The sequence below is a fragment of the Cheilinus undulatus genome, linkage group 19, assembly GCF_018320785.1.
Source record: "Cheilinus undulatus linkage group 19, ASM1832078v1, whole genome shotgun sequence".
NCBI classification, from domain to species: domain Eukaryota; kingdom Metazoa; phylum Chordata; class Actinopteri; order Labriformes; family Labridae; genus Cheilinus; species Cheilinus undulatus.
In genome coordinates, this window is record NC_054883.1 from 42,089,251 (window position 1) to 42,113,366 (window position 24,116).

Here is a 24,116-nt window from a genome sequence, read left to right on the forward strand (position 1 = left end):
AGGTCATCAGTCAACTGTGATATTTTGAGTGAACTTATCAGTGTTTACAGTGTAACAACACTATTAAATATTGCACACTCAAAGTGGATGATTTAGCCTCAGTCCTGAAAACTGAAATCAACATTTGAATCTCAGGTTTGAGCACTAAAAAAACTGATTTTAAACTAGCAGTGAATACTTAAATAGTTCATGTAGTCATAGTCTGATTTCACCGTGCACCGTGCATGTAAACACACTGACTGTAAAACTAGGATGTAGATTTTTGATTCACAGTGAAATAAACCTACACTGACAGAGGCACAGCCCATAGCTGCTGGTGGTGTAGGTTTGCTGAAGACTCACCTGGGTATTTTAAAAAGAGCTCTCATAGGGTGAAGGTCAGACAGAGGTGGGTCTCCATCTCCCAGCTCTATAGCGGTGATGCCGAGCGACCAGACGTCACAGCGAGCATCGTAGGTCGAGTCCAGCTGCTGTTCACAGGCTATGACCTACAGCAGAGAGAGAAAACGCCAAAATAAGACACGGCGAAGTCATTCAGATTGAACTCAGAAAACTACTGAAGGAGCTGAATTTCTAGTAAACACTAAAATACTCTCAAAAATGTGTTTTTAATGCTTTTATTAGTTTCAGAACAAAACACAACAGAACGAAAGGCTCACAGCTCACATTGTAGCATGAGCAACAAATAAAGATTCATGATATTCCCTGCCCTTCCAAATAGTAATAATAATAGTAATAATAATAATATGGTTTAAAAAGGGTATGCAAATAAAGAATAATAATAATTATAACAGTAATAAATGACAGTAACATAAGGGCTGACTTCAGAAGGAGAAAGACAAGTTGTGTAATTGACAATGTACAATTCATAAGCATAACTGAAAATTATACAGATGTCAGGGCTGAGAGAGAGTCATACATTTTTAAAACATATTCAAATAGGTTTTAGTTACAGTCATGGACGGAAGTATTGGCACCCCTGGAATTTTTCCAGAAAATTCACCATTTCTCCCAGTAATTGTTGCAACTACAAATGTTTTGGTATACACATGTTTATTTCATTTATGTGCATTGGAACAACACAAAAAATCAGAAGAAAAAAGACAAAATCGACATAATTTGACACAAAACTGTGGGCTTGTTTTGCTGCATCTGGCACTGGGTGCCTTGACTGTGTGCAAGGAATCATGAAATCTGGAGACTATCAAAGATTCTGGGCCACAATGTAGGGCCTAGTGTCAGAAAGCTGGGTCTGGGTCAGAGGTCATGGGTGTTCCAGCAGGACAATGACCCCAAACATACCTCAAAAAGCACCAAGAAATGGTTGGAGACGAAGCTGGAGAGTTCTGAAGTGGGCAGCAATGAGTCCGGATCTAAATCCCATTGAACACCTATGGAGAGATCTCAGAGCTGCTGCTGAAGAAGCACCCTTCAAATCTGAGAGACCTGGAGCAGTTTGCAAAAGAAGAGTGGTCCAAAATTCCAGCTGAGAGGTGTAAGAAGCTTGTTGATGGTTAAAGGAAGAGATTGGTTTCAGTTATTTTTTTCCAAGGGTGTGAAACCAAATATTAAGTTGAGGGTGCCAATAATTTTGTCCGGCCCATTTTTTTTACTTTTGTGTAAAATTAAGTCAATTTTGCCTTTTTTCTTCTGATTTTTTGTGTTGTTCCAATGCACATAAAGGACATAAACATGTGTATATCAAAAACATTTGTAATTGCAACAATTTCTGGGAGAAATGGTGTATTTTCTGGAAAAATTCCAGGGGTGCCAATACTTTCGTCCATGACTGTAACTATAACGACCTTGCTCTGCAGTTTGGCCTCCCCCAACACAAGAAGACAGTTCTTAAGTTTTATTCTTGATCTGTATTATCAGGATTTGTGGCATAACCAAAAACATTTAACAAAACAAAATGTAAAAATAAAACCCTCAAAGGAACATAACAGAAATTTGTGTAAGCCAGAGCACGGTCCTGTCTTCCTCCACCTCCACAGAGTCCATCATCTACCACCATGGGACCCCTCAACACAAACAACTATCCCTGAATGGGACGTTGTGCACACAACCACACAAAAGCCCCCATCATAGATACATGTCTGAAATCAGTAGAAGTTGAATTCCCAATAGGAAAGTTGATGTGTAAACAGAAAAATCATTACAAGATCATCAACAAGACATCCTGTACAAATGTGTAGAACAAAAGCACAAATCCTCTCAGTGCATCCTTTATGAGGGGACGTGACATTATCTGGTGACGGGACATTATCTGGTGACGGGACATTATCTGGTGACGGGACATTTTGTCAAGAATTCTGCCAAAGAGCTAACTTTGAATTTCCAAACAACTTTTTGAGCTCTACAAAAGCCTGAATCCTGTCCAACAATGCAAAGGAAAACATAACAAACATTGTCCAGATGTTAAACAGCTTACCTGAAAGCTTAAAGTAACCTCGTCGTCTTTGGAAAGAAGGTCAGACTGTGAAAGTTGTCCTTTAGCAAAAATATGTTTTTGTTCTTCTTCTACCACCTCTAAAGTTCCAGATTTACAAATCTCTCTGCTGAAGACACTACAGCTCCAACTAAAGACTCTGCTTTAAGATTCCTCCCCAGCTGTTTTTCTTAGAACTTTGTTGATGAACATCTCAAACAAATGATATTAAAATCTTCAGTCCTGACATTGCAGCTCATGCAGCTTGGAGGCCAATGCTTTATTTGCACTGCATGCAAAGCTCATGTAAAAATGCCTACTATGATTTCAGGGTTCCTTCCTGTGCAGAGGGTGAACCGGGGCCAGCGTGCGTGCTGAGATTAATCCATTTAAAACATAGTGTAGCTAATCTTATCTTGATCCATGCTGAGGTGCAGGGTGGAGATGGCTGTGTATTATGGGATGTTTCTCTGTGTTGAGGCTCTACAGGGGTGTGGTGCAGCTCAGTGAGGTTTCAATGAAATGTTTAGCTCTCATTATGCAGCAAATACTTTCACAAAAGCTACCACTGAGTCTTCATCGTAAATAATTTCTCATCAGTGTGAAGGTGTCGGGGTCAGGTCATGAGGATCTTCTTTTTTCAAACAGTGTCTTTATTTCAGAGTAACTACTGTGTGTGTGTGTGTGTGTGTGTGTGTCTAAGGCACTGGTTCCCAACCTGGGGTCTGGGCAAACTTATGGGATCAGAATGCATCTATCAGAAAAGATGTCTGCTAAGACTCAGATTTGTTTCTAGTTAGGGCTGAATGATTTGGGGAAATAATCTAATTGTGATATTTTTTGTTGCATATGCAATTATTTTTTAAGTTCCTCATTTTATTGTATTTCTCCTATATTCTCCTACATCCTTTTATATTATAACAAACACAATATCTGTTAGACTAAACTCTGTTGACTTGGTGCAAATTCTCAGACAAAAATCTACAAAAACAATGAAAGGAGGAGTTTTGCTCCTTATTGTAGAAAAATTGGCTTTTGAATGTTTGCATGGTGTGCTGAGAATTACATCTCTGCATCTAAAATGTATTAAACTGGTATTCTGAAATACATTCAGGTCAAAGAACTATCACCTTTTAACTATAAAAGGGTTTGAGGCGGCGTTATTTTCTAGCTATTTCCTTGAACTCAACGCTCTCTTTCAATGGCTGTAAGGGCAGACCACATCCTGTCCTATTCAGATTCATGGGCCAGAGCTTCCTCATGTGTGGCTGAAGCATGAAAATACAGAGATCAACATTCAAGGAGAGATCATCAGTTAAAGAATCATCTTTCATACTGGCTCTGATACCAGACAGAAAGTAAAATAAGTGTTTAATGTAAGGATGTATCTGTCAGCTGCTGTGTTGTGTCACTTCTTTCGCTGCCATTATTCAAACTGCTATCACTGAGCTCTAATAAAGCCAGGAACCAGTGGTGGAGGCCGCCCATCCTATCAGACAGTGTTATCTCTCTGATGATGACTAACTGCGGCCCGCTGGGATCTGCTCCAGGCTAATGTAGTGGAAAGAGACGAGGCTGCGGGGGCGCCTTTACCTCAGGAGCCATCCAGAAGGGGGTTCCCACAGACGTGTTCCTCCTCAGGCGGGTATTTGTCAGCTGGGCGGAAACACCTGCAGGGAGGAGGAAAGCACTTTAGACATTTTAGTGTCACTTTTAGGCTCATTGGAGTCACTCCTGCAGCACGATGAATATTTTTCTGCTCAAATTCAAACTGGACTGAGAAGTGTTGATATGTGAAAAGACACAGAGAGCAGAAAACAGCAGGACCCTGCTGCACTGATAAAGAGCTGAGATCTTAGATCGTCCCCCGCTGATGAAGCTGCGTCTGTCGTGACAAACCGCACAGACATGAAGCTGCTGTTGTTTCCTCCAGGTGATTGATTGCTTTGAATTACAAATGTTGGAGGCTTTGTGCCATGTTGTCGGACATTACAAGAGCAAAATTTGAATATAATTCAACTGTGAAGGAGCTCGGTCTGCCTCAGATGTCATTTTACTGCCTCTCAGATGATGTTAAGTATATTTTCTTCTTATGTAAAAAAGAGGGCGCAGTGATGATGTAACAATAAGACTGTCGATTCAAACATAAAGAGGGATAGAGGAACAAACATGGCCTCGACTTCTGCTGTCAACAGGAATAACAGCAGCAAACATGCTGTAATAGAGCCTCACTGATTATGTCCGTGAGTGTAATTTTAGTCGTTGATTGGCTATTGACCAATCAGAACTATGAAATTTTAACTGATCAAAGCTATTAATCTCTTGCAGTGGTGTCCAAACTATGGCCCAGGGGCCAAATACAGCCCACAGCCCATTTTTGATGGGTCCGCAGCAGTGTTAATTTTGACAGCACTTTTTAATTCAGTTTTAGTTATAGTCTTTTGCCAAAAATATATTTTAGTTTTAGTCATAATTTAGTCATCTAAATTGTTTTAGTTTTAGTTGACAAGACTTGCAACATTTTAGTCGATGAAATTTACAGTAAATTTAGTCGACTGATTGGATCTCTCCTTAACTTACCCCGCCACCATGCAGCAAAAGTAGCTGTGATTGGATATGTGCCTAACTCCTCCCTACTTTCTACATGACCATATTAGGTCTGATTGGATAAAGTCTCTGTCAAACATTTTCATCTTGTTTTTATTTGTTGACTAAAATGTCAGTTAATTTATTTTCAGTTTTTGTCCATGTGCACTTGTTTTTATTACTGTCTCGTTTTCGTCAGCGGGAAAAAGGCTAATAACGAAAACTATAACAAAAATAATTAGTCAACAAAATTTACACTGGTCCACAGCAAACTCTAGAGATAAACTTAAACATGGCCCACATTAAAACAGGAAGCTGGTGCTTGACTTTATTGCACTTCTTGCTTTAACACTAGAACTGCCAAACGGTCAAATTTACCCAAGGCTGTTCTTTACAGTATCTTGATGTGTTTACAGTTTTAAAGACTGTCAGACTGACTTTTCCTAAAAGTTTGTTAAATAGCACACAGCATGGTGTCATTACAACAATCTTTGCCAAAACCTAAATTTTCTTAATGGACATTTATATCTAGAACCACCATGCAGGTCAGATTTACCCCATAGAAAGCCTTGATTTTCACACTGTTTTATTTCACACCAGCACTAAATAGATGGTACAATAGAAATACCTTCTCTCTACTGCAGCAACGACTAATCAGAAGTCATAGATCAACCTTCAACATGGAGACAACAGAGAAAAAGATATTTACCACTGATAAATGTCTGAAGGTAATCTCAGAGCTTTAAATGAAGAAGAATACGATGATGAGGAAGTTTCAGGATTAGAAATCAGTCCAAGATGATTTTCTATGTGACGGATCATCTTCCAGCAGTGATCTAGTTTTCTATCTGTGGTTAATAAACTGTTGAATGTCAGTGGTTAACTAACAGTCATTGATCAGTGCTATTAATGATAATCAAGGCACTTTAATGACAGGTACATCTGACCCGTTGGCTGTTTTAGGTGAGTAGAGATCCACGGTGGTTCGAGGGTTAAAAACAAGGCAGTGCTGCCATGTTGAATCTGTAAACAAACATTTTGACAAGAAGATATCTTGATTGCATTGATCTTGATAACATCCTGATGGATTTTCACAGCAAACAGCAATAACTTATCAGGGCAGAGCCAGTAGTAGCCAGGGCTAAACAGGCCCTCTGAATCTGATCTGTCATTTTCAGGGTTTGGGGAGATAGTCTGTTTGCCCTGTCAGCCATTAACTAGCCATTAAAGCTAACTCAGTGTTAAGCATGTATTAACTCATTGGTTCCCAACCTGAGGTCTGGGACCCTCCTGGTGGGGCGGCAAAGATCTTTGGCTTTGTCTGATCTGAGGCTGCCAAAATTAGATTAGCAAATTTTGACTTAAACCATGATAAAGCAGTTTTTAAGTATTTTATACAAAGATCTTTTGAGAAGAAACACATGCATAGGCCTTTTTGTAGGGTTGTTTAAGTGAAGCAGTTAAAATCAGTGATGATTTTTGATGTCAGGATGTCACTTTTTCTTCTCTCTTGGGTCCTGGGGGGCCCCGCTTTTCTGAGGTACACGTAAGGGGGGCTCCAAGGAAAAATGGTTGGGAAACACTGTATCAACTTATATTGGATTAGTTTTACTAACTTCAAAATTCTCATGGTGAGGAATATGAAAGTTTCCCCACCATCCTAACATATTTCTGAATGAGGCTCTATGTTTTCTTCAGAGACTTGATGTTCCATCCATGTGTCATAATTCAACATCCTTTAACAAAAACAGTTTTAACTGCTTCTCCCACCGGCTGACGAGCACAGAACAGGTCAAAGTTGTTTGGTTCTGCTGTGATTGTTACTGACTGACTGAAAAAGCAGATGTACTCATTTCCTTGTTTCTCACTGGTGAATCCATCTCGCAAATTTCCCATCTGAACTGTTTGGGCCCGGTTAGAAAGTGACAGGACCAATCAGTGACGAGGGGCGGTACTTTCAGGCGCGGTGGAGTCATGACGTAAACAAGCAGCAGCAAGAGCTGGTGCAGTTATGGAGGAAGAGATCAGCGTGGATGCTGCTAAAGCGCCAGTTTATCAGAACTTGACGACATTTCTCCGTTAAGAGAAGAACAAAGAACAGCAGTGAGTTGTTTTCTTTTCAAAAATGACAAAAGTTGAGCACTGACATGGTTACCGTTATTCCTCAGTAGCTGCGCACCCACAGCTCGGTCGCGGCTACGTGTTTTATTGCTCTGATTGGCCCGTAGAGATGTGACAGACAGAACGTTCATCCAATCACACGCAGAGTTTATTTCAAAGCCTCTGTCTTTTCTTAAACGTTTCCTATTGAAGCTTTCCCAGATGGATGTGTGAAATAAATCCATTGGGTGTGTCAGGTTAACTCTTTTAGACACAGCTTAATCATACTTACAAGATTAAGCTGTACATACATACATACATACATACAAGAATACTAATATTTAGTATTATTTCACTAAATTTGATATTATTTTATTATATTTTTATAATTTTTCAGCTTAATTTTTATTCAAAGAAATTGATTTGCTTATATTTAGTATAGTTCACTTATTTTTAGGCTGTAGGAAGTTCAGTTTTGAGAAATCTCAGCTTAAATCAGCATTTTCTGCATATTTTAAGCCTTTTGAAGGGTTCTGCTGACTTACTTATTTCTAGATTTAACAATCTTATTCCAGGATATCTTATTAAGTCAAATTATCCTCCTGCATGAACAGATAATTTCACCAGTTTTGAGTGCCTTTCTTCTCAGATTCAGTGTTTTTATCTTATAGTTAGCCCCCTTTTTTTGCAGTGTAGTAGAGGATAAACAGGAAGAGTTGTGTGGAGGCACATCACATCATGTGAAATGATAAAGTCTTAAAAATGAGCTTGATTTCTAAGCAGAATATGGAATCTAACTGTGTTAATATTGTTGTTTTATTGTGAACTTGCTCCTGGTTATCTTTTTATAATTAAAAATCCTCATGAAATAACTGTAAACCAGCAGAGACAAAGGGAGGACATTTGTTTGCAGTAACGCTGGGTTAAATGCCCGATGAGGAGCATGCTGACCCACAGTCGTGACTTCAGTGGCGTCCAGACGAATCAGCGTTACGACACACGCTGATGTTACCCAGGGCTGGATCAGCTGAAGCAGCAACCAGGACAAAAGCAGAGCCTCGAGCCGCTCCCCACAAACAAAGGTGATCTGCCCATACACGACACGTGGCTGCACACTAATGTCTTTGTCTCACACAGTACGGACATGCATCTACATATAAATGCTGCTTTTTAAGCAGAGTGCGTTTAGTATGGTTAAAACTGGGAGTGACACTGACTGAAGATCATGTTTTTCACTATGCATTGAAGAGATGACACTGTGAACTGATTCTACAGCATAAATGTGACTGTAACAGTGTAAAAGCTGGTTCTGTGTACAGTAGAGCAGCAGAGCCGATGCTTCGATGATGCTGCAGCAGCCAGGGGTGGAGATGAGCGATGCGTGGAAAAACGCTTCTGTGTCAAACATCAAAAGGGATTAAAATCATGTGCAAGAGGGGAGATATGTGTAAAACTGACATGCACACAGAAAAAAGAGGTCTGCTGTGGCTAAACCACTGCAGTTACACATCCACACACATAACTGATGACAAACCCACAGTTTTACATACTGCAGAAGGGATAACCACAAACAAACAAAGCTAACTCCCTCAGCTTACAGTGAACGTAAGGTGTAGAAGAGTGTGAGGGTACGGGAACACAGAGAGTGCCTTATTAAAGCTCTCACTGCATGTCTCTTTCCACTACATTAGCCTGAAGTGGAGCCTGGTGGTCCACACTTAATAATCATCACAGAGATAACGCTGTCAATTAGAATATTCATGAGAGGCCCATAAACCCACGGCTCCTCTCATTCTTCCCCCTCACTCTTTTTTGGGTTCATCTCTTTGCTATTTTGTTTCTCTGCTGGTGATGAGTCACTGCGGGGGCTTTATCTCTTCAGCGGCTTAGCGTAGCGTTGCACCCCTCTGTATCAAAAAACATTCATCCCAGCGTGACGCAAAGCCTGCGTGTGCAAGTCGGCCCCCTCTCCTTCTCATCCTCGTCGTCACTCTGCACGTTTTTTGTACATTGCAGGCTTTTGCTTCACTGCCTTTTCTGATGACGCCATAACCAACAGATGATATGGATTTAAGCTGTCAGCACGACAAAAAAGGATGTCATTGCTGTACCTGCTTTCTCCTGGAGAGATCTCACCTCAGACTCTCATTGGTTCTTTGAGCAGGGGCTCTAATGGGTGTGTTCTCTGCCAAACCTTGGGTCCCTGCTTTCTACAGCTGAGAGACAGAATAGATACAGATGTATTGTTTTTGACAGATTTACCCACAGAGGAGAGATATCACAGATTTAGAATGTCTGATGAAAACTACATCACATTTTAGTCTAGTTTTAGTCATCACAGATCTATTTTTGTTAGTCTCAGTCTAGTTTTAGTCATCACAGATCTAGTTTTGTTAGTCTCAGTCTAGTTTTAGTCATCACAGATCTAGTTTTGTTAGTCTCAGTCTAGTTTTAGTCATCACAGATCTATTTTTGTTAGTCTTAGTCTAGTTTTAGTCATCACAGATCTATTTTTGTTAGTCTCTGTCTAGTTTTAGTCATCACAGATCTAGTTTTGTTTGTGCTCCAGATCACTCAGAGCCACACCTGATTATTCAGATAAGGCTTGCTAGTGTTAACCCTTTCCTGCTCGGCGCCCCGACCGTAGTCAGAAACCACAGAGGAGACTTAGTGGTCTTCTCCGGGGCCAAAGCTATCGTTAGCTCTGGGGCTAACTCCCTTCACTTTGTACTGGACAGCAGAGGTTAGCAGACAGGGAATCCAGCTGTTTCTTTATTATCAGCCACACTGAGCTCTAACAGTACATATACAGCACTTTAACTGCTCCAGTATAAACAAACTCACTCTCTGACATGACAGGACTCAGAATCTCACCGCTCGCTCCCTCTCCTTCTAGCTCGCCCCACCCACACATATGCACACAGCCATTTACAGACATACACGACCAGAATAACACTAGTGAAGAATTTCTTGTCCCTCACTTCCTAAACAGCATAACTGACCAACAGAGCTGTTCCTATTCCAACTGGTGAATCAAACTCAGACTGACACGGCTCAGGAGAAGAGTAAAAATACCTTCTTTGCTTGTCTTTTAACAGCCCTGCAAGTAAAGCACCTACCCAGGTTCTGCACAAATGATTTGGATTGGTCTGCCCATCATCAGACCAGGCACTAACTTGTCAGACCGAATCCTGCAGGAAGTATCTGCCTGATGACAGACATGAGATCTGACCAATCCACTGACTGATGAAGGCCTTGTTTACACAGAAACGTTTTGAAAATAATCTCCGTCTACAGGAGAGCGCAGGAAACAGGAAAACGCTGTAGTAAGGTGATTTACTGCACAATAACAAGGACAGTGTTTTTCATGTGTTTTTGATAATATTTAACATTTTTATCACACATGGGTGCATAAGAGTAATTCATCACTAAATCCTCGTCCTCATCACCATCGTAGCGCGGCAGCAAAATTTTACGGCACATATAAACGTAAAACTGCATTGCAAGACCAGTCTGAGCGCCCCACTTTCTGAGAAAATCCACATAGTTAAAGGCTGTAGGAGCTGAATTTGTCCGTGGGAATTAATTATTCTCAGCGGATATCTCACCTTGCTAAACAGATGGATTCGCCTGTTTCCGTGTTTCTAACTGGTGAATCCATCTTGTATAGCTCCCGTCTGAACTGTTTTGGCCCGGTTAGAAAGTGACAGGACCAATCAGCGATGAGGGGCGGTACTTTCAGGTGTAGCAGAGTCGTGACGTTAACAAGCAGTGTTGCCAACTTAGCGGCTTTGTCGCTATATTTAACGAGTTTTCAGACCCCTCTAGCGACTCTTTTTCAAAAAAGTGACTACGGACAAATCTAGCCACTTTCTCTGGTGTTACTGGGGACTTTTGGAGACTCCGACGGTAAAGCACGTATCGTTGTTGCTCCTCTCAGTCGGCCCCTCCCCATCCCAAAACACTCACAGGCAGCACAGTCCTGGCAGCGGTCTGTCTCAGCTGGTCTCAGCCTCTACAGTCGATGGTCTCAGCTGCAGTCGGAGCGGAGATGCCCACGCCCCCATGTCAGACTGCAAACCAACCGCTTTGTGAAGGTGCCTTAACAGTTTTTTCTGTTGTCTGTTTTTGGTTGATTTAAAGTTGTTAATGAAGACTTTATAAAAAAAAAAAAATTATAAATGTTACGGTTAAAAATGTTAATGTTTCACTGGAATTTGATGTTGGCTTGTAAGTGGACCATAAGGTTTAAAACTAAACCAAAAGTAAGAAAGCTAAACTTCTAAGAAAAAATAGAATAATTAATAGAATAATAAACTAAAAATAAAAATTAAAGTTACTCTGCCAGAGTAACTCTCCAGTCATGTTTTCCAGTCCCAAGCCCAGATAAAGGAGGAAGGTTGGAATTGTGACGTTATAAAAACAAGAATTGACAGGAGCAAGTTCATTTGTAGTTCTACACATCTTGAAGATCTTTTTACTCACTTTTTGTCTCCTGCAGTGTCCATTACAATTAAATGCATACCCATGATTATGCAAATTAGGTGATGACATCATTAGCGACTTCTGGCGACTTTTAGGACGGCCAGTAGCTACTTTCCTTCCTGAGGAGTTGGCAACACTGTTAACAAGCAGCAGCAAGAGCCGGTGCAGTAATGGAGGAAGAGATCAGCGTGGATGCTGCTAAAGCGCCAGTTTATCAGAACCTGACCACATTTCTTCATTAAAAGAAGAACAAAGAACAGCAGTGAGTTGTTTTCTTTTCAGAAACCACAAAAGTCGAGTACTGACATGTCTGCAGTCGCCATGGTTACCGTTATTCCTCAGTAGCTGTGTACGCGCAGCTCGATAGCGGCTATGTCACGTGTTTTGTTGCTCTGATTGGCCCGTAGAGATGTGACAGACAGAACGTTCATCCAATCACACTCCGAGTTTTTTCGAAGCCTCTGCCTTTTCTCAAACGTTTCCTATTGAAGCTTTCCCAGATGGATGTGTGAAACAGATCCATCTGGTGTGTCAGGTTAGCGGATATCTACGTTACAACAAGACTGATCTAGAAAAGCATTTTTGTGTTAATAAAATAAAATAGGTAAAAGTAATCATTTCCAAAATTAATAGCGTGACTTTATCTAAAGAAACTGGCACTGATGACCCTCTAAACCAGAATAATGCGTCCCCTTTTCTAAATCCTGCTGTCTGTGACATGATGAGCAGTAAACTACATCAGACGGCTGGAGCTGCCCCGGCGGGGTTCAGAGTGCTGCCACAGCTACGCTTGACAGCTGATTGCAGCCGTAGTGCGCATGTACGTTTTCAGAAACTGTCGTTTTCTCTGTTTACATGGAGACTGGCGTTTTGAAAAACTTCTACTCTGGAGCCCGTTTCCAAACTGTTCTGTTTTCAGGCGCCAAAACGGCGTTCTCGTGTAAGGGACAGCCAAAACGCTACAACACGTTTGTGTTTTCAGCTGAAATTGCTGTGGTGTAAACAGAGTATAAATGAATGACTACAGCCATGACCTGGCTCTGAGGCCCTGCAGATGTTCTGTGAGCTAAATGCTGAATAGGAATAGTTTGACATTTTAATGTTACCAGGAAGACAGAATATTATTATTATCTTTAATTCACCAAAAAGTGCAAACAAACAGATAAACGGGTGGCAAGTTGTGGTGTTGATTTACAAATTTATACAGATATTCTAGAATATTCTTAGTTTAGGCAGCTTTCATTTTTGTTTAGCTAGAATACAGACCTTACCGGAAACATTTTCCCTAAATGGAGCCGATAGAACGAACCGACTGTTCTGAATGTAAGAAAACGCTGGAAAACGATCTGTGGGTGATGAATGTATTTTAGTTTTCTGAGTGCAGCGAACATGAACTTACATTCTTCAGGCAGTAGAGCCGGAGGGACGGCTACAGCTGGTCTGCTGTGACTAGAGGGTTAGGGCACTAGAGGGTCGTTACGTTAATATTTGAGCACAAAATCTGACGAAGATTGAGGTGAATTCTGGTCAAAGTTGTCCTTTTCTAGACGTGATGTTCACAGAAACACAGAGTTCAAAAACTTTCAACTTCATCACAACATTTTAAAGTCATTATGATGCTAATGCTGCTTCTGGCATCATTTTCTCACCTCCAATTAGTCAAGCTATTCTTACCTCCCATTATTTCAATGCTGTTTGCACAATTTTAATATTTTGACCCCTATCTGTAATGCATGAGTTTTAAATAAGAGGAAAATAAGAGAGTAGATAGAGCTGAGGGCATTCTGCAAAGATAGGCTGGAAGGATCGATCCTTTTCTTTTGACTCATTACTCTTCAGTCTGAAAATTCAAGCATTAATTATTTATTGATGAAGCTACAAGTTTAAATGTAATGTCTTCCTATCTGGTTTTCACGAGCCCCTGAATAAGCATCACGGTGCTCTAGTGAGACGTGCATCTGTTTTTATTTCATTTATTTTACTCACACTTCTGGAGAGATCCTATCTCTAAGAGTCATTACAAGTTTATCCAGAGAAACAGAGGATAAGGCGTTAAAAACCAACCACATCTCTGTAACCAAAGCCCTAGATGTTTGAGATTACACTTGAATAAATATTCTCATCAGTGCGATATCGTCTGTGACACCTGAACGCCGTGTTTGGAGACAGTTTGAGCAAATATGCAACAACATGAACTCTGAGCAAGGTTTTCCTCTTTGCTAACAGAAACAGGTGGGTAGAACGCGTTTTAAGCTAACATTTACTCTTCATGCATCGTTCTTTGTTGTATATCACTGATCATCAACTGGTGGCCCGGGGGCCATATCAGGCCCCCCAAAGCTTCCTGTCCGGCCCCCAGAAGATCATGAGATTCAGAAAAAAGAGGAAAAGAAGATGTTGTGGTTTTAAGAGTATCCTTTGGCTTTAAATGTCTGCAGCTGTTAAATCCATCCCACAAACAATTAATACTGAAATAGTTTTACAGTGACTTCATATTTGATCAGTTTTTACTGAAATTTACTGTCATAATTAGTAGATATTTAAAAAAGGGGTAAGGTTGGCAGAAGTGCTGCAAAAATGACCAGATGAAATGGTGAAAAGAGGTTAAAATGTGGCAAGAAATTGTTAAAGAGAAAAAATGGGCAAAGAATATCAAAAATTGGTTATAAATGACAAAAAATAGTGCAAAAAAAGTAATGAAAAGGGGTTAAAAAGTGGCAAAAATGGAGGAAAAGTGGTAAAATGGATAAAAGAGTGGCACAAAGGGATAAAACATGCAGGAAATTTTCTTTCAAAAGGGTTAAAATCTTGCAAAAAATGTGGTTAGAGAGGCAAAAATGGGTTAAAAGTGTCAAAAACGGGTTAATACTCATACTAAATCACAGTTGTGGAGGGCCCATTCTCTGGGATTGTCAGGGGTTCTGTAGTCAGCTTCCTTGTGGCCTGCTACATTACAGATAACAGGCATAGATCTCACTGCTAATTCCTAAAAATATCCTGCATTTTGAAAGAAAATACAAAAACTACTGCAATAATAAACCCCAAATATTTATTTAACTTTTGTGTGTTTGAAAGTCCGGCCCCCAGAGCTTCTTTCGGGACTAAATCTGGCCCTTTGAATGTTCTTGATGACTGAGTGATCGTTGTTTAGCCTAGCATCCTGTATTTCTATTAAATAAGCTCTTTTACTTCCACACCGCTGACCGTTAAGCTTTGCAGAGGTTCAGAGAACATCGCTTATGTAACCTGTTCAGCTATTCAGATTTGTATGACATGTTTGTGCACAACAATACAGCACAAGATTGAACTGAATAACATGTTTATCATTATCATAGTATCAGTGTGTAAAAAATGCGTCTTTATAGAGAGTAGTTATGGCAGAATACACATTCCTCAGCAGGAATAAAGGGAAACTCCACAGGCAGAGAGGAAGAGCCTGGTTTTCAGTGGAGCAGTAAGAGTCCTTAAGGTCTCAGTCATGAGTTTCATGTTGTAGATAATCCTTTTCTATGTTTGATAGGGCTTGAGGCGAAACTAACAGACACCATTCTTCTAATTTCAGTTGTACAAAAAGAAACTCTGAGCAGTCAGCTGTTATTAGGGGGTTAATTTTGTTTCCAGCCCTGTTACTGCAGACCGATGTAAGCATCCACATAAATAACAGACAGTGCATGTCACCTAGATGTCCTTAGCTGGCTTCTGAACCCCTCTCAACCACAGCACCACCCTCTCACTACAGCGCTCACTCCAAAGTGCTGATGGCCACTTAGATCACACACCACATAGAGAGGCTGTAGTCTTTTCCAAGCATGTGGCCTGGGTTTCATTCAGACCCGATGCTCCTCTCTTACATGTCATCCCCTCTCTATCTCCCCCGGTTCCCTCTCTGGGTTAGGGTTCCTTCTCCCATCGCTGTCATTTCCAAATGAAGGATAAAAACTGTGCCTACTGTGCCAAAAGAGTGCCTCCTCCAGGATCATTGATGAATAAATAATATGGCAAAGGCAAAAATGTAGTCAACAAACCAGTGGGAGAGTCTCAGTATCAAGCTCCAAGCTGACCTAGTCTCTGACCCTGACCTCGCAGATCCACTAGATTCTCTACAGAAACAACTAGAGCTTAGGATCGAGTTAAGGCATGTCCTGTTTTATCAACATTGTGTACTGTTTTACTGTGGAATAAACATCTACTGTGTGTCTACACTGTACAGAACTGTGATGCTGCTGGGTGTTAAACATTTTATCCACCAATATAAAACCAGGGACGAGAGCTCAAAGCTAAAAACTCTCGGTGCAGCAAATCAGCTCAATATGGAAGCCCATTTCTGCCAATCACAAAGAAAAATGTGAAAGTTTGGCAATTCTAAAAAACTAACAAAAAAAAAAAAAAAAGAATCCTGAGTCAAAATTATGAAAAAAAGTCCAAATAATGAGATAAAATGTCATAATTAAGAGGTAAAAAGTCAAATTTAAGAGATAAAATTTCAGAATTTTGAGATAAACAGTCAAAAGTGCAAGTAAAAAGTCATAATTATTATCAAAATTTACAGATAAAATGTCATAATTAAGAGGTAAAATGTCAGAATTAAGAGATAAAAAGCCCTCATTAGGATATAAACAGTCAAAAGTTCAAGCAAAATGTCAAAATTATGAGATAAAAAGTCAAAATTAAGAGATAAAATTTCAAAATTTTGAGATAAACAGTCAAAAGTACAATTAAAAAGTCATGATTATGAAATAAAAAGTCCAAATTATGACATAAAAAGTCATAATTATGAGAAAAAAAGTCAAAATTAAGAGATAAAATGCCCTCATTAGGATATAAACAGTCAAAAGTACAAACAAAAAGTCAAAATTATGAGATAAAATGTCATAATTATGACATGAAAAGTCAAAATTAAGAGATGAAATTCCCTTATTAGGAGATAAACAGTCAAAAGTGCAAGCAAAAAGTCAAAATTATGAGCTCAAAAGTCAAAGTTAAGCAAAAAAATGTCAATAATGAGACAAAAAGTCAAAATTAAGAGATAAAATTTCAGAATTTTGAGATAAACAGTCAAACATGCAAGTAAAAAGTCATAATTATTATCAAAATTTACAGATAAAATGTCATAATTACGAGATGAATGTTTTTTTAAACAATAACTTAGGATTCTTTTTTTTTTTTTTTTAAATGCCTAACTTCCACGTTTGTCTTTCTTAAGTGATGGAAACTGGCTTCCATAACTCAACACTGTGGTTAAACAATGTCTAACTGCACCATCCTTTTGAATAAAAAAAAACTGAACTTCAACAAAAGTCTACTCTTTGTCACACATTATCTTTAAAAACTAACACCTGATAAAATGTGAATCATTTCTGCAGACATTTAAGATCATTTATCCTGGGCTGTATCCTGGTTTTGATTCTTCCCTAGCTCTAGCATTAACAGTAAACAGACTTTGCTGCTTTGACATTTACCAGCACAGATATCTGACTGCCTCTCTTATCAAGAGGACCCATAATGCATCACCAGTCAAGGGTCTTTGTCAAGGACCCTCCTGGCAGCTCGAGTAGACGGTCAGTTGTGTCGATCAGTTCTGCGTTGTGGCAGCTGGAGACAAACACTAGCAACACAATTCAGCATAAAACAGGATGCAGTCACATCAGGAAGTGAATGCTGCTGCTGGAATAACTCACTCTCTTTTCTTTGTTGAGGTTTATGTTCCTTTATAAGGTTTTTTTTTCTAAACTCTGCATGCATGTGTTTAACCACATGACAGTATGTTGCAATTATTAAACTGTTCAAATGTAGAGGGGATACTAGAATCTACCGATCACTGTTGAACGGCTCCACTGCACATGTGTGGGGGCGTTGGGGGCCAACATTCCCCTCCCTCATTCCTGGTTCTTATTCCGTCTACAGTCCTCCTCTACCTAATCTAGGTGAACAGCCAAAAAACATATCTTTAAAAAATTTGCATGCTGCATTTTATTCTTCTCAAATTTTCTGGATTTAATAATCTTCCTAGGACCGGGTGGGAAGCTGTTGGGGGCCTGATGTGGTCCCCGGGCCGCCAGTTGATGATCACTGATGTAGCTTCTGTGTGATCAAACGTACAGCTTAGTGGTGATGCTGCTGCTGTTGCAGATACACTAGCATGAAGCTCGAGGCAGACTTTGGTGCCTGAGGCTTCAGCTCTCATAAACAGGTTTTGATATCAACACATCTGTGTTAGTTCTGTACTTTGGTTTAAAATTCATGAATCCTGTCACTTTCACATCAAAACCCCAGATGGAGTCTTCAGATTTAGAATGTACATTTAAGGGATTTACTCCAGGATCTGTTCTACCGAGACTCTCTGACGGTCTTGTGAGGAGGAAGAAGCGGCGGATGGCCGGGCTCCATCTCAGCTACTTCACATTGGAATGACAAGTGAATCCATTAATACGCTGCCGTCTTCCTCCTCCTCATGTAAGAGCTGTGCACTTTGTGTTTCATGGTTAGAAAGGGGTTTTAAGAGGAGCCCACAATTAGCCGACTAAATGCAAACCTACACACGTTGAGTGGGGATTTTATTTGTAATGAAAACAGGCAGCTGGTTTTTCAGGCCCTGAAGGAAACAGGAGTGAGTCATCCCCTGGAAATAGTCACATTCACTTTGCCATTATGAGCCCTCCATCCAAGAATGATGCTAGCGCTGCTCTGCAGCCTAATTTGGTTAAGAAAACCCAAAAGCAAATCAGCGCAAACACAGCGTGCATAGCAACAATGTCCCCTGCTGTCTGCCACAGAATGTAGAAGATAGGGTGTAATGGGAAAGTAGAGTGGTCTGCCACCTTGTCGGGTTTTGTTAGCGTCTTCCAGCCTCTCAAGGAAACTAATTAGTATTACAAATTATTTGGCGAGCGGCTGAAGCTAATGGATTTGACCCTTTTCTGTTGAATAGAGGCATAACATGATTTTTACTGATTACCGGAGGATGCTGCAGAAAAGACACCGTGTTCTCGCTTGTCTTTTACAAAGAAAGAGACACCCTACGTACCGAAATCCACAAGTTTGATCCCTCCCTGCGTCGTCAACAGGATGTTATTGCCTTTGACGTCTCGGTGGATTGTCTTGTTGATGTGCAGGTGCTGCAGGCCCTGTGAAAAGAAGAGGTGAAATACTTTTCTGGCATGCACCTGCTGTTAAAATTATCCCATTTAAAGCATTTTTATGGAAGCAATGAGGTTTTTCTATTTGCAATTCAAAAGGCTAGACTTACCATGAGAGCCTCATGCAGGATGTAGGCAATAATGGCTTCATCCATCCTGTCTCCTCTCTTCAGCATGCCTTTAGCCAAATCTGTCACAGAGCCACCGTTGCAGAGCTGCAACAAAAACCCCACAAAGAAAGAGAAAAGTAAGCAACATGACTCATCACTTCTGTCTGAACTTAGGCAGAAATCTTTAACATCTGAGTGATGCAGAATTCAACACAGAAGATAAAAACGTTTGATCAGAAGATTTCACAGTGAGAACAGAGATGCTGAATGTAATTGTGTCGATCTTTAGCGGCTTATCTTTCTGAGGCAGCTTAGTGAGAGGTAGAAAAATCGTGCCTGTGGGCTAATGTACATTTTTTCATGCAGGGTTTAATCTATGCTTGGATGACTAAGCAGGGTAAACACTAAACATGCACAAATCATCTTAAAATGAAGTACATCCTCTTAGGTTTTCAAACAATGTCAGGGTTTATGTGAGGAATTACGGGCTGTTTTTAAAACCATATCTTGATCGTGAAAAATCACCAGGGGCACTCACCACAAAAAAATCCTTACATGTTGTGTAAATAAAGGTATTTTCTTGTGGTATACTGCGGCGAGATAGACTCCACCATCAACAGCAATCCCACTTGGACAATTACAGAAAATTGCCCAGTGGGTTGCCTTGGCAACAATAATAACCCTTAATTTGGGCCTTTCTTTAAGAGAAGCCAGCACTATATGAAAAATAAAGATGTCAGGCAGAGTACTGCAGCCTGCTGGTGAACAAAATCACTGATACTGCCTGTAAATCCTGCATGTAAACACACTGGGCAGCTGTGTGTGATGCAAGATTTTATCCAGGCATCAGTAGACCAACAGACAGCTCCCTCACCATCACATTTGTCAATAATTCTCTTTTCAACTCTCCTCTTTAGTGCATAGAAATGTGTTCTACATGAGTTTTCCTTCATCTATTTGCTGTATTAACTCTTGTTCTGGTCTAATTACACTCATGTCCCGCCCCTGTGCACTGAGAGGTGAAATAGGCAGCAGACGTGCATGTGTGCGTGGTTATTTAGGATAAGAATCAACCCTGTGCATGTGTGCGTGGTTATTTAGGATAAGAATCAACCCTGTGCATGTGTGCGTGGTTATTTAGGATAAGAACCAACCCTGTGCATGTGTGCGTGGTTATTTAGGATAAGAACCAACCCTGTGCATGTGTGCGTGGTTATTTAGGATAAGAACCAACCCTGTGCATGTGTGCGTGGTTATTTAGGATAAGAACCAACCCTGTGCATGTGTGCGTGGTTATTTAGGATAAGAACCAACCCTGTGCATGTGTGCGTGGTTATTTAGGATAAGAATCAACCCTGTGCATGTGTGCATTTTTGCCCCTTAAACCCATTTTGACAATTTTTGGCCACTTTTGGACCAATTTTGCTACCTTAACTTACTTTTTATTGCCCTTTAAACCCATTTTTGCCCATTTTCACCCAATTTTTTTTGAAATTTTTGCCACTTTAGGACCAATTTTGCTACCTTAACTTTCTTTTTATTGCCCCTTAAACCCATTTTTGCCCATTTCCACCCATTTATGACAATTTTTGGCCACTTTTGGACCAATTTTGCTACCTTAACTTACTTTTTATTGCCCTTTAAACCCATTTTTGCCCATTTTCACCCAATTTTTTTTGAAATTTTTGCCACTTTAGGACCAATTTTGCTACCTTAACTTTCTTTTTATTGCCCCTTAAACCCATTTTTGCCCATTTCTACCCATTTATGACAATTTTTGGCCACTTTTGGACCAATTTTGCTACCTTAACTTACTTTTAATTGCCCCTTAAACCCATTTTTGCCCATTTCCACCCATTTTTGACAATTTTTGGCCACTTTTGGACCAATTTTGCTACCTTAACTTACTTTTAATTGCCCTTTTTCACCCATTTTTGACAATTTTCACCCATTTTTGACAATTTTTGGCCACTTTAAGACCAATTTTGCTACCCTTACTTACTCTTTATTGCCCCTTAAACCCATTTTTGCCCATTTCCACCCATTTTTGACAATTTTTGGCCACTTTTGGACCAATTTTGCTACCCTTACTTACTCTTTATTGCCCCTTAAACCCATTTTTGCCCCTTTTCATGCATTTTTGCCAAAGTATTGATTTAACACCATAATCAGGAAAAGGCAGAATAATGTGTGCAATAATGGGACTCTGATCCTTGTGGAATTACATCCAGCTGTAATATCGTTCATGTTCTCTCAGATGTTTCAGATGAGTTAACTGTGTCTCCTGTTCTTAAACTGATGTTTTCATTAAAACTATTGTGTCCTTGTGTTGTGGTTTTTCTGTTGCTTTTCTGTGACTCTTTGTAGGTTTTTTATTGACCCAACCAGAAATAATAGCTGTGACTTTAAACTCTGACCCAGGGCTGACATGACCACCCCGGCCCCTTTAGTAATCCCTCTGTGCTCTAAATGCTGACAGTGATGCGAGTTTTCGACCTTGACTATGCATCGGTATAAGTTTTCATCGCCTTGTCTCTGTTTTTTATCTGCCCATCAATCTACCCATCCATCATGAGTCCAGAGAGCTGCTGCAGGATGGATGGTGTGTTTCTCAGCTGCCACATGGGGAGCTTAATCACTCCTCTCTCTGCTCTCAGACGTGCTGACAAACTGCAGTTAAGCAGAGAATACCAGCGAGGCGTTCACAGACAGCTCAGGGCTCTGACGTCAGCACGTCACTGCAGCTATATCACCTGTCATCATTAAATTACACAGAGCAGACAGTGAAATCCATATTAATGAGAGCTCCTGTGCCCCAGTTACAGTCGAACTAAATGTTAGCATCTCACCTCAGCCTCAGTGCCCACTTCTAGAGAGTCATGCTCTATGAATTATTAGAGACGTGGTGAAGACTCCAACAACATAAGAAGCCTCAGGCGTGGTATGATTTTAACCCCGTAACCTCAGTGTGAATATAAAAACACTGAGAAGACAGTAGTCTAAAGATTTACACTGAAATAAAAACATGTGTGAGAACTCAGACACAGACTTCGATGAAAACAACACTGCAAAGAGATAAACAGAGATTTTTTTAATGCTGGCTGATAATAAAGAGTAGAGCTGCTACCACGCAGCTACACAGGAAAATCATCAGTGCTGTCAGTCTGAAGTCATGATTATGAGTAAAAAGGCAAAACTATGAGTTGAAAAGTTGTAATTTTGAGATAAAAAGTCAGTTATGAGATAAACATACATTGTTATAAGACAAAAAGTCATAGTTGTGAGATAAAAAGTTGTTTTTAAAGATTTTTTTTCTTTCGTGCCTCTTACTTTTCCAGCCTTTTGTTACCTCACCCCCTCCTTTTTTTGAAATGTGTCGCTGTCATCAAATTCAAAATGAGCTCCTGTTTTTCACAAAATGGTAAAATATCTTTGTTTCAACATTTAGATATGTTACATTTAATAATATAAAATATGGACTTATGAGATTTGCAAAAATCATTGCATTCTATTTTAATTCACATTTTACCAGCGCCCCAACTTTTTTGGAACTGGGGTTCTTAATGTACATGTGCAGGATACTGAACCTGTATGAGTACATGAACACTGAAATGAGAGAAAATGCCCATCCCTAGTTTTTATTTAACATGTGTTATCACTGATACAGATGGAAGTGTTAGAAAATACAGCAGGAAGTCATCTGTTAGAGGTCTTTATATGTTTGATCTAAACCAGCACAATAAACGGATGTTGGGATCAACAAACTCATGTCTTCATCTCGAAGGTCATGAGAGTTTGACGAAGACTATCGATTCTCAAAGATAAGAAAAAAAGGTGGAATACAGAGAAGGATGTTCTCCACTAAGATCAGGTCAGGGTTTGTTTAGACATGTTAATTCAAGTCTGATCAAAGACGTGGATGAAACAGATGCAAAGATAAAACCGGCTTTAAAACACACACCGGTGCTGACTGGAAGTCCATGTGTCTGATGCTCATTTCTCTGCAGGATAACTGAGTCATGCAGTTCTTCTTCACAGTCACGTTAACATGGTTGCATTTACACACTGGAGCAGTGTTCCTCAACCCTGCTCCACCAAAGAGCCAAAATGATGAAGAAAGCCTTTGCAAGAGCCACAATGTAAGTGGTGAAATGTGGCAGAAACGGATTAAAGTGGCTATAAAAATTAGTACAAGGTGGCAAATAATGATCAAAGAGCGGCACAAAAATGGCAACAAGGGGCGAAAAGGGGCAAAGTAGGCATAAAATGGCCAAAAGTGGGTGAAAGTGAAAAAAAAAAAAAGAAAAAGTGGCAGAATAGGGCAGTAAATGGCAAAAATGGGTGAGAAAAATCCAAAAAAATGAGATACGGGTGGCAAAAAATGGCCAAATAACAGCAAAAATGTAGCAAAAAATGAGTTAAAATTTGACTTAAATGGTCCAAAAGCAGCAAAAACATGGCAGTAAATGAATGCAAAATTTATTAAATGGGCAAAAATGTGGAAAATGGTCAAAAAGCAAAAAAAAAAAAAAAAAAAACATGACAAAAAGTAAGTGTAAAAATGACTAAAATGGGCAAATATGTGGCAAAATTGTCAAAAAGCAGCAATGAGATGCAAGAATGCTGAAAACAATGGTATTTAATGGCAAAACGGCTTAAATGGGCAAAAAGTGGCAAAGAATTGCAATTAGCAGGGTAAAAGAGGCAAAAATGGGATAGAAGTAGTAAAAAGGAGCAAAAAGCAATGGCAAATGTTGGCTTATAGCAGTTAAAATTGATTTAAAGTAGCAAAAAACTGAACAAAAAAGGCAAATATTTGCAAATAAGGGTGATGGAAATGTACAGACAGAAAATAAAGGATGAAAATTAAAGCCAACTGTATTAATGTGGCAATGCAAACTGATTAATGTGACTTGCAGTGGATAATTTCTGAGGCCATAGTTTCCCTTCATAAAGGTTTTCTGGGGGAATAATACTTCAAATTCAGACATAAAAGAGCCACATGTGGCTCCAGAGCCACACATACGTTGAGTATCACTGCACTGGAGCATCTGTGAAGAAAAAGCCTCCCATCGTCACCGCGGCCTTATCATTTACACCGCCATAATAGCGGAGGTGTCAGCTTCCTGGCACCACTCACTGGAAAGCTTTAACAAGGAACACTATTTTAAAGCCGTCAGTTAAGAGCTGTGCTGGTGATGTTGGGATACGAAGACAGAACAAGTCAGGACAGAAGGGTCAACGAGGGCTGAGCTTTTTTTTTTTGAT

The 24,116-nt window shown here is 39.9% G+C and overlaps 1 protein-coding gene across 5 annotated transcripts in view; it reads right to left on the reverse strand.

Annotated features, from left to right (window-relative positions):
- The window catches only part of myo3a (myosin IIIA), a 160,484-nt gene that overhangs the window by 77,037 nt on the left and 59,331 nt on the right, over positions 1–24,116 (reverse strand). For all 5 annotated transcript variants that reach the window (XM_041814651.1, XM_041814652.1, XM_041814653.1 and 2 more), the window contains 4 exons: positions 18,849–18,953; positions 18,627–18,726; positions 4,025–4,101; positions 343–488 (listed from right to left, as the gene is read on the reverse strand). In XM_041814651.1, the coding sequence (XP_041670585.1) occupies positions 343–488; positions 4,025–4,101; positions 18,627–18,726; positions 18,849–18,953 (428 nt within the window). The remainder of the gene's footprint in view (positions 1–342; positions 489–4,024; positions 4,102–18,626; positions 18,727–18,848; positions 18,954–24,116) is intronic.